At 31.5% G+C, this 11,750-nt stretch overlaps 3 protein-coding genes across 3 annotated transcripts; all 3 read right to left on the reverse strand.

Moving 5' to 3' along the window:
* Positions 1–4,443: 4,443 nt before the first annotated feature.
* Positions 4,444–6,386, reverse strand: EIN_205410 (serine/threonine protein phosphatase 2B catalytic subunit, putative; the record flags this gene model as incomplete). Its single annotated transcript, XM_004258337.1, has 3 exons — positions 4,444–4,547; positions 4,592–5,856; positions 6,145–6,386. 3 exons carry the CDS (start codon positions 6,384–6,386, stop codon positions 4,444–4,446), a joined length of 1,611 nt encoding a protein of 536 aa, XP_004258385.1.
* A 1,182-nt stretch (positions 6,387–7,568) lies between these two features.
* Positions 7,569–8,234, reverse strand: EIN_205420 (dual specificity protein phosphatase, putative; the record flags this gene model as incomplete). The annotated part of the gene is made up of 1 exon (XM_004258338.1): positions 7,569–8,234. One exon carries the CDS (start codon positions 8,232–8,234, stop codon positions 7,569–7,571), a length of 666 nt encoding a protein of 221 aa, XP_004258386.1.
* A 2,017-nt stretch (positions 8,235–10,251) lies between these two features.
* Positions 10,252–11,424, reverse strand: EIN_205430 (hypothetical protein; the record flags this gene model as incomplete). The annotated part of the gene is made up of 2 exons (XM_004258339.1): positions 10,252–10,695; positions 11,296–11,424. The coding sequence occupies 2 exons, from the start codon at positions 11,422–11,424 to the stop codon at positions 10,252–10,254; spliced, it is 573 nt and encodes a 190-aa protein (XP_004258387.1).
* Positions 11,425–11,750: the final 326 nt, after the last annotated feature.

The raw sequence follows: 11,750 nt of genomic DNA on the forward strand, positions 1-11,750 counted from the left end.
CTCTCACTCCCAAAGTTGCTGTCGCAAGTCGAGCACTTTGCATCAAGCAAGGTGCACACTCTGCACGTCTTTGTGTTGCTTGGGTTGTAGACGTGGTTGGATGAACAGCCAGTGCACACCCCACTCACTGTGTTACACTTCCCACCACATGTTGTATCACACACTCCACATCTCCCATCACTTTGTGGGAAGTAGCCAGCCGTACAATTTGTGCATATGCGGCTTCCATTTGACGCACACGAGTTTGCTTGGCAGTGACTGTCGAATGTCTGGCAGCTCTCACACACTTTTGAAACAGGACTTGTCAACACATATCCAGACAAACAACTTCGACAATTCCCGTTGGTTGGGTCGCACTTTCCATTGCATGGCGAATCGCATGGCACACACTTGCCGCCTTGTGGATACATCGCTTCCGTTTTGCATGTTGTGCATGTTCGCGTAAATGTACTTGCACACTGCAAACAGTTCGAATCAAATGATTCACACGACTGACACAACTTGGTGTCGCTTGCACTCGGGACGTATTGGGCAACACACTTTGAGCACACACCGGTGATTGGGCTGCACATCGCACACCCAGATGCACATCTGACACAAACACCATCACTGCCCGGGTAATACGTGTCTTCGCACTGGTAACATCGCCGCGTGTTATCTGAGGCACAGGTGATGCAGTTTGTGTCAAATGATTTGCACGCAACACACACTTTGCCTGGCGGGTCAGTGAAAACGTTGTTTGTTGTACAGCCTGTGCAGACACCAGTTGATGTGTTGCACTGTTTATTACAACTTGCGTCACAATCAATGCATGTCCCATTTGTGTTTGGATACATCCCACTTACACAGTTGCACACTCTCTCTTATCACTAACACAATCAACACAATTAATGTCAAAAGTGTTGCACGTGACACATTTGTTTGTGATTGGTAATGTTGGCACATACCCACTTGTGCACTCAGCACACACTCCAGTTGTTGTGTCACACTTTCCACCACATGTTGCATCACAGCTCTGGCACTTGTAGTCGCCAGATGTCTTCGGGTAATACCCCGCCTTGCAGACACTGCACTTCCTTGTTGAGTCTGATGCGCATGTGATGCAGTTGGCGTCAAATGTCGAACAGCTCTCGCATTGGTCAGTCTTTGTGCTTTGAAACACGTAATTTGTATCACACTGGTTGCAAATCCCACTCGTTGGGTTGCATGCACCAGATGCACAGTGCAACCCACACCCAACACACTTCCCACTTGTTGTGTTTGGACGAAGACCGCTTTTACATGTTGTACAAACACGACTTGAGTCAACAGAACACGTCACACAATTCGAATCAAAGGTGGAACACATCTCACATCGTATTGATATCGGTTCTGTGACAACCCAATTTGCTGTTGAACACTTTTTACAGTTACCATTTGTGGTGTCACAATCGGCACATGTTGAGTCGCATTCAATACATTGTCCAATATTTTGTCCTGATTGTGATGGATAAAAAGGTAATTTACATTCATTACATATTCGTGTGTTGTTTGTTGCACAGTGTATGCACATTTGATCAAAATCGGTGCATTCTTGACAAGTTGTTTGTGTTGGGTTATAAGGAACATAGCCACTCACACATTTGGTACAAATTCCACTTGTTCCATCACAGTTGTCCAAACAGGTTGAATCACATTTGATGCAAGTCCCGTTACTTGCGGGTCTGTATTTATTGACACAAGTTAGACACTTTCTCTCTCCATTAAAAGCACATGATTTGCAATTTGGTTCAAATATTTGACACGACTCACATTTGAGTGAATTTCTGTTGAGTGTCAAGACGTAATCGGGAATACACGAGGTACAATATCCTGTTGTTGCATCACATTGACCATTGCATGTAATGTCACATAAAATACATTTATAAGGATACACAATTTGTGGGTAATAACCAGCTTTACATTTGTTGCATTTTCTTGTTGTTTTTGAACATGTTTCGCAATTGGAATCATAAGATGTACATAACTCACACGCCGTATTTGAATTTGTGATTATAGTGTAATTGTCAGCACATGTCTGACATACTCCCGTATACGTGTTACACCCATTCGATTCACAAGTCAGAGAACATTTAGTACATTTGTAAGTAGTTAGAGAAGGATAATACCCAATTTGGCACTCATAACACCTTCTAAGAAAACTAGAATCACATGTTTTGCAATATGAGTCAAAAGAAATACAAGACTCACACCCAACAAGAGGAGAAGGTAAAAAAACGTAATTTATTGCACACGATAAACACTCTTTGCTATATTGTGAGCATTGTTTACATTCGCTGGGGCAAACATAACAAGTCCCTCCATCATTATAATATCCAGCTACACAACTATAGCAATACGTTTCAGTGCACGATATACAATGTGGATAAATTTCATTACACGTTTTACAAGTGGAATCACTCGTGAGCAAATAACCTTGTTTACAAACTTTACAAATATAAAAACTTTCACATTCGCTGCAACCTTCGATGCATGCATTACACATTTCATATCTAAAAAAGAAGCCTTCTTCACATTCATAACATGAACCACGCATTTCACCACAATATGCCGTTTTACAATTAAATGGACAACACAACAAATTTTCATCAAGTTGTTGGTTATGATCACAATACATATTTCCACCTCCAATTGCGCATGTAATAACATCTCCTATTTTGTTCATATAATAATCGGGTTCACATTTTGAACAATGTTTGCTTGAAGCACTATCAAAACAAGAAACACAATTGTTATGGACATATCCATTGCACGTGACTTGGCTTGCTCCTTTGGTGACATTTGAAGAGGAAATTGTTGTTGTGTGTTTTGTCTCAACAAATGCATTATTTTCAAAATAAAAAACCGAACTGTTTACTTTGAAATAATGCCCAACTGTTTTCCTATACTTTAAGACTAAATCAACTTTATCAAAGGTTGTAATTAATTCTTGAGGCTGAGAAATAAATTCAACACTTAAACTGTTTGTTAATAAACAGGTTATCTTCGTGAAAGAATTTTCAACATATATATCATCATCTTTGACTCTAAAATGTTCATTATCACAAATTTGGTTATTCGGAAGAGACTCGTAGCATGCTAAAGATGAATCGATACCACACCATATCAATTTGGATTGACCAACCCAGAAAAATAATATGGTTGATATAATGAATACACTCATAAGTAAATTGTGATATTTGTAGATTCATACTTTAAGAGCGAAAGAATCAAACAACGCTAATTTTAAATTACTTTTGATAACTATGATTGTTTTGAAATGTTAAATAAATTGGCGCCCTAAAAAATGAAAACAAGAAATAAGTTTAAAGGGGTACATATAATTCTCTACTGAAAGTATTGTTTCGGCATTTATTATAATAATATACTTTAAAAATTTTTATACATTAAATTTGTTAATCATTCTATAATTTATATACCAAAAAATTTAAAATGCAAATTGTAAGATAAAAATTGGCATTTTTTTGTTTGAATAAAATGATTGTCTTTGTTTGTCACAATTATTTTTGGTATTTTAATGGAAAGATGGCTATTTTGTTTGCTATAATATAAATCGCTGTTAATTTATAATTAAAGGCTGAAAAAATAAATACAAGTTGATTTTTTTTTAAAAAAACAATCAATAACTGCATTTCAATTGTAGTTCTAAATATAAAAATTAAAGCATTATTAATAATATATTATTATTTAATATATTAATTAAAAAAAATATTTTCATTATAATAATCAAATAATTAAATAATGATATTCGTATGATTCGAATTTTTGCAAAAATAAAATTTAAATTGTTTTTTATTATTAAAATAATTTACTGGTATTTTTTGTTAAAATTATAATATTATATAACTATACTTAAATAACATTTTTGTAACCATTTTTTGTTTGTATTTAAATAGTGTAAAGTAAATAAATAATTATAATAATTATAATTTATAATAATAATATAGTTATTAATAAAAAGAACTATTTAAAAATACTTTTACCAGAAAAAGTTATTAAAAAACCTTTTTAAAAAATGGTTATTTTAGTCATTTATTAATTATTTTAGTTCGGTTATATTTCTATTTTTTTAATAAAACAAAGTTTGAAAATAACTAGTCTATTTAACTAACATAACTCTACTTAATTTTTAACTTTATTTTTACATTAATTTTTTATTACTATTAATAAATAACAAAACACTGTTAAAATAAAATTACATTTAAATGATATTTTAAACTATTAATTAAACCAATTATTACCAAAAAATAAACTATAAAATATGGTTTCAAAATTACCAAAATTATACATTTTCAAACTTCACAAATCATTCACTCCAAAAGCCAAACCCATAAAAAAAAGACTAAATTTTTTACTCATCTGAACAATCCGATATAATTGGCAGTCTTTCACCTGCCACATTTTTTATATTTTTTTCTGACTTTTTTTATTCATCGCCTTCCACTCTTCTCTGAGTTCTGCCAAGCTCAGTGGTCTAATTTCCTCTCTAATTCTTTTCAAGTCTACTTCTAAATTTTGAACATCATTTCTATTTGAATAAAAAGAAACAAACGTTGAGTTGGGTTCTCTGTAGCGACGGAATTTGATAAAGTCCCACTTTCTTCGATGTTTAAGAGAACGTCCCGCGTGTCTTTACAACTCGACGAAATGCGTTTCTTAAGTGCCTTTGTACTTTCTTCCCTTGTCTTCTCATTTTCGCCTTTGTCGCCGACAAAGCTGACTGTAAATCCGTCTTCCTCGTCGTGTTCGACCTTTTCGGGACTTTTTTCGACTTTAATGACTTTCGCCTTATTCGAGTTTTTCTTTGTTTTTCGGAGTTTACGCATTTTGAGGATGTTTCTCTCTTTTTCTTCACTCTCGAGATCACCCCACCCGTTGTTCTCTTCTTTTTCTTCTTTTTTATGAACTTTCGAAGTATCAACCAATAGCATTTCATCATCGTGTTTAACCACTTGTGTCCTTTTTTGGTTCAATTCCTCGTCTTCTCCATATATCAAAGTAGATTCTATGATATCCAACAGAAGGTTCTCACAGTTCTTAATAATCACTAGTGTGCCTAAGAGCACGCCGTTAATAAGAACAGGGTCATACATATACTTCAAAGTCGACTCACTATATCTTCTTACCTTCAACCCGGTCTCTTCGATAATTAAAGCTGCTCCTTGATTACAATTGTAATTTGTGGCACTAAAGACGGTGTACCCCAGTGGGGAAGCAAGTCCATAATCCCCAAAGTAAAGTCCTTTGATCCCATTTTTGACGCATTGGTGCGCCCGAATAAGAAGTTCTATACAGTTCTCGTTGAAAAAGGAGTCAACGGCTTTATACCCAAAATACACTGAACACCGCCGCTCAGTGTTTCTCTCATACTCAATTAAATTCCACCCGTCTTGGCTAGTCTTCTCGTCACTAATTGGGTCCGCCCATAACAAATCAAACAGCAAAGTGTTCTGCACGGGCTCCACAAATCGATTGACCCCATTGATGTCTCCAACGTACTTCATAGAAGGCGATAAGCCGCCGTGACACAAGAAGAAGTCTCCAAAGTTCGTATGTAACTTTGCGGCTATTGGAAGGGCCTGAAATAGACTTATAAATAAGTCGTAGATACTATCAGAGTACTTCCACGCACATTCAGCTTTGAAGCCATACGACTCAGTCATTTGCCGACTTTCGTGATTCCCCCGTAACAGGAAAACTCGCTTTGGATAATTGGCTTTGAGGCACAACAACGTGATCATCACTTCACATGAGAATGTGCCTCGATCAACGTAATCCCCCAGAAAGATCAAATTGTGTGTCTCTGTGAACTTCGCTCTTCAAGTCAATTCACTTCCAAAATCGATAAATTGTTCACTTTATGAACTTGTTTTGATAGCTGGCGCGAACGATTTGTTATTTTTGGAGAAAAAATATTGCCCAAAGGATTTTGGACAATTTCTATTTAGTATAGTATAATTTATTATAAATATTCTATAAATAGAGTTTAAATACTTATTCGACTTTTTGAACCAGAAATGAAGTCCAAAGGTTATTAAAAGACTTCTATTTATGTGAAGAGAACAGTTGTTAGGAGGTATTGCTATATAAATAATAAGAACAAACAAGTCATCGAGCTGTGAAAGAAGGTCGAAGTACTGTCCATGCAAATCACCAAACACAACGGAAGGTCGTGAGATCTCAAGGAGGTTAGTCTCTTTGGTGAATAGAGTAGTAGTTGTCTTGATAAGTGTTCGAAGGGACGGTTGGGACAGACACCCCCCTTTCATGAAGTGAGTCCGCAAATTTGTTAAGTTGTAAATTCCGTTTGTTGGAGCGAAGTCGAGTTGTTGGGTTAAACCAGCCATTTTTGTTATTTGAAAGTTTCTGAGTTTTTTAATATTGTTATTTGTTTTTCATATTTTCGATGATAAGTGCTCTGTTGCTTGTTTTGCAATTAATCAGAAGACTGAGGCGTTGCTTTATTATAATATAAGTGTCTTACTATTTATTATTTATTCAAGTGATGTGTATCAGAAGTTTTGAAAAAAGCGGCTAAGACCGAAAATTGGTTAACAATTATGGAAATAATATCCCATGTTTTTTTAAATATATCATCTTAAAAAGATGATTCCATGCTCTTCCAGTATTTTTTGTATTGAGATTTATCAATCCGATTTATTAGAATAGAAATTTGTTTTTTTTGTTTGAATCAAATCACTTCTTAACCACTTTGTACCAATTACAAATAACATATGTTGTTTATTCTTATTTATACAGTGAGGTGTTTGTACAGAAACAAATTACTTTACAAATACCTCGATTTACACGTATTGTTGAATTATGCACTTGATATAACATTTTCGTGTTATTTTTAATTAAACATTTGAAATTTTTAATGTTTAATATCGTTATTTTAAAACAAAATAAGTTGATGAAATATATGGTGTTCTTTATGAAGTTTATAAGTGTTAGCTCATATAAAATAGAAGGTGTAGTTTTGATTGATAAAGACATTTTTGTAAAAGGTGTTTATATATATCGGACAAACACGATTATATTTTTACCAATTATTGATTATAATTATTCCGATAAAATTTATCATAACTTTTTGGTATTTAGTTGTTCATTACCATCATCTGTCAGGTGCTGTGAGTGAAATAACTGTCTTCAATAACTAAGCCAGAATGAATAATTTGAAACATTACCTTAAAACAAAATTTAACATAAAAAAATGTTATAATTTTATTGTAAAAAAATAGATTGAAATATAATAAATTTTTAATATAATATAATTATTTATTATACTTTAAATTATAATAAATATAATTATAAACATTAATTTATTGATTTTACTAAAAAACAAATTATTACTTATTAAAAATAAAACTCTTTTTGAACAAAAGAAACCCCAAAGGAGACAACTAATAGTTATAATAAATTTAAACAATAAATATAGTTACTAACATATGTAATAGACATGAACAATGACTTAGATGAATACAAGTGTCTTTCGATATGTAAATGATACATTTCATATTAAGAAGTGTTTAAGAACTTCCCGCATAATTAGCCAATAACCTTCTTTGGTCTTTAATTGCCTTTTCATAACAACATCCGTTTGACAAGAAAGCGTTCCAAAGTTGTCTAACAGGGACATCTTGGAAGAGAGCGTTTGCCTGTAAAATCAACTCTTTGACGAACAAAGAATTTTCGTTTGAGTCTTTAATACCCATTTTGAGTTGGTATTGGTACAACTGAATGATAAACCCTGGATTTGGGAATACAATTGGTCTCTTCTGCTTGATATAGAGAAACGCCGTCTTGAAGTTCCACGTGTTGTGTTTCATCAAATAAGCTAAGACCACCGAAGCAGAGCGGGACATCCCAACTTCGCAGTGGACCAACACCTTCTTCCCACTTGAAACCATTGTATCTATCCATTCTAAAGACTCGTCTAAAGTCTGATCTAATAAGAAGAAGAAACTGTCTTGAACGTGGCAGTGCTTTGTTTGAACGTCTGTAGGATACTTCGCGTTATTTGTAGTCAATGAAAGAACGGCAGAGATGTCATTTTGTTTGTAAGTTAACTCGTCCTCAGCAGAGTGTCTTGAGGTTAAGAATATGGTCGGCAGGATTTCTGTGACATGGTTGACACACAACAAAACCGACTCATTTGATTTCGACTGAATATGCTTGGAGTGTGTGTTCCCCATCGTCTTGGTTTAAAATTTTGCAGTGGAAATTAAAAGGTGCAATTTTAGGATTTTTCTTTGTTTCGTTGGAAACTTTTCTTTGAATTGTGAACTTCCAAAAACTGACATAAAGAAACTAAAATCTCTAACCAAATTACTTCAGTTATGCGTATGGTTCATTTTAATTTTTTTTATTAATAATTATAATTTGGAAGGTAAACAGCAATTTAAATTTTGTAAAATGGTTGAATAAAAATTGGTGATTTTTGCCGATTGAGAGTTTTTTTATTATTATTCAATAATTAATTAATTGGTTTATTTGGTTTATTTGATAATTTCTCATACAATTAAAGTAATTTGGTTTAATTAATACCTCAACTTATAAAATTGCCTTTTGAATTTTGTTCATTTTTTTGAAATCAATTCTCTATTTGGAAAAATCAAGAACATAATCTTTTACAATTGCGATAAATTGTATTTGAATACAATTTAATAGTACACTGTATTATATTTATATAATACAGTAAATTAACACATAACACTTCTAACATTATTCTGTCAAAAAAAAGGGTTTTTTTATAAATATATATTCAAAAAGATGCACAATTTTGAACTTTTAAAATCCAATCAAACAATTTATAGTTTTTGAATTATTAGTTTGAATTTTGAAATACTTATAAATAACTAATAATCTTAATTAATATATATATACTATTTTATATTATTAATTTTCTATATATTATTATTTATAGCAATTTTATGATAAAATAAAAATATGTTAACATATATAATTAATTTATAACAAATTAATAATATTTGTACAGGCAGTGAAGTGAAGGTATAAATTTTCAATTGAATACAAAATAAAAGGGTTTTGAGAATAATCGAACAATTTTACGTCATATTTTAACTGTTTTTTCGGGTTTAAATTTTTGGTCAATAAAACTAAAAAAATATTTTGAAAAAATTTAGACCCATTTTTAGATTATTTTTAAATTCGACTTTGCTGAAAAAATAAGTTGAAAAATAAAATTGAACGAACTTAAAAAATAAATTGAAGTCGAAAGAAGAAAAATAGGCAAACACCAAGCATTAACTCTTGTTAAAAAAGAAAACAAAGACCAAACATTTAACGGTGTCATTTTACACGTTTGTTATTGTTATTTTGTCATTATTTAGCCACTTATTACATAAATATTCAAATATTAAATTTTATTTCATCATCTTTAAAATCTTTAATTAATAGTAAGTTGTGAGTGTGGCTATTGGGCGAGCTTGCAAAAACAAACACACTTATCATTTATTTGATTGTGATGAAGCTGGATTTATGGAGTTAAACTTGTTGCCAAGTTTAGTTAAGTGATGTTTTTTTATTGGTTTATTCGCTTCTTGGTTTATGTGTGATTGTTGTTTTTCTATAGTTTTTAAATGGTTAAAAAAACTATAAAATATTATTTTCAAACAAACAAAATGGTAACAAGATAATCAAAATGTCAATGTTTAATATAATAAAAAGAACAAATTCGGCTTGTTAAATAAGGGTTTTATTGAGAATGACTGTTTTAGCCAATCAAAATAAATTTTTTTGAAATAAGAAAACCCTTTTATTTAGTATTCAATTGAAAATTTATACCTTCACTTCACTGCCTGTATTTTTAATTTAGGTTCTTGTATATTTTTAATTAAAATACCATTAATTATTTTAATAACTGTTACAATTAATATTTATAACATAATAATAATTTTATAAATTATGTTATGATATAATTTATTATTATTGGTTATTAATTATATTAATTATATAATTAATAATGAATTAACAAAAAAAAATTAAAACAACAAGTTAATTTTTAATTATTAATTTTTATATAAATAACAATCCAATTTTTTAACACAATTATTATTTTAACCACAAAATATTAAAAAAGAAGTTAATAATTTTTGATCCGAGTAATTACACAAAAATATTCTATAAAAATAAACTTTACTTTTCCTCACAAAAATGACAAAACTTTCCAAATCACTGACAAAACACGGGTTAGAGTAACAAGCACTTTCCCTTTTTCCCATCCTTTTTGGGTTTTTCGCTTTGTGTGCCGATGAGGTGATTTTCGACAAAGAGCATGTTAAGAATGCCATCCATGAACTCTTTAGCCCCATCTCCAGTCTTTGCAGACACTTCAAAGTATTTGCACATCATTGCGTTGCCTTGTGCTTCTCCGTCTTCCTTCTTATACAATCGATCGGTACAATCAGCTTCAAGCCCGACAAGCACTTTCAAGTACTTTCGTGTGATGTAGCGCTCACCGTACGACAACCAATATTTGCAGTTCTCAAGGGAGTCTTTTGTGTTCAGAGAAAAGACGGCGACCAAGAGGTGCGCTTCATTATAAAACGACGCAGTCGTGGACATCCCATTGTCTAAAGGATCGTAAAAGATTAATGTCACTTCCTTCCCCATATATGTCACTTTTTTACTGACCTGTTGTGTTAGTTATCATCATCGTATCGAGTTATTTTGCCTGTTAATATCATTTCTATTTGTCTTTAATTAATTGAAAACTTTACTTTGATTTTGGGGTGTGGAGTACTTGGGTTGAAGTTGGGGTTTGTGGGTGGTATATATTATTATCATCAAGTTATATCCTTCAAGTGCGTTTATCGGTCATATGTTTACATTAATAATTCCGTTAATACAATAATCTTTGTATGTCACTATGATTATTGAATACATATATAGTAAGTGATACTCTAAATATACTCTATATGCAACATATAAGCATAGAGAGCAACATTCAACATGTTGAAATTGTATATATGAAGTTTTAATTAATTTAATTGTAACTTCAGTTCATGTTATTTAATTGTGTCCACACCAAGTTCAATAAAGTCGATTATAACACAACTAATTCTTGATAATTTAAAAGAAGAATGATACTTTTCCTCCAAATTCAAAAGCTCTAAAACCCTTATTTAAAAATAAAATAACAAATAAACAGCCAAACCCAAACATTTCAAGTTTCAGAGTAATATATATAACTTTAAAACATTAAAAGTATATAATAAATGACTAATAACAAACAGCAATGTCTTCAAATGCTTCAACAGGTTCACTGTATGTGTCAAACAACAGACGCTTGACTAGACTCGTTTTCCCGACCTTTTCGTTCCCAATGATACAGACCTTAAAGGACAAAGTTTGTTCACTCATGTGGGTATTTTTAGTTCTATAACCTTTTTTAAAAATTTCGTTTTTCTTTGCTTTAATTGGAAAATTTTAAAAAGAAAACAGTGGATTGTTATTAGTTCTTGTTTAGTTTATTGATAGCTTCAATTTAGGTTCCATTTTTTAATAAACCACTTTATTATTAATTCGGCATTTTTAATAGCATTTCATTGTTATTTTTAAGAATAGTTTATTGTATTTATTATTATAATTATTTTATGATTCGATTGAATGTGTTGCATTATTTTCGTATAAAATGCCGAAACTATATTTAATATTAATAGATAATTTATGAAAATGTATTAAATTAT

The sequence above is a fragment of the Entamoeba invadens genome, assembly GCF_000330505.1.
Source record: "Entamoeba invadens IP1 unplaced genomic scaffold scaff_1105074725243, whole genome shotgun sequence".
In the NCBI taxonomy this organism is placed as follows: domain Eukaryota; phylum Evosea; order Mastigamoebida; family Endamoebidae; genus Entamoeba; species Entamoeba invadens.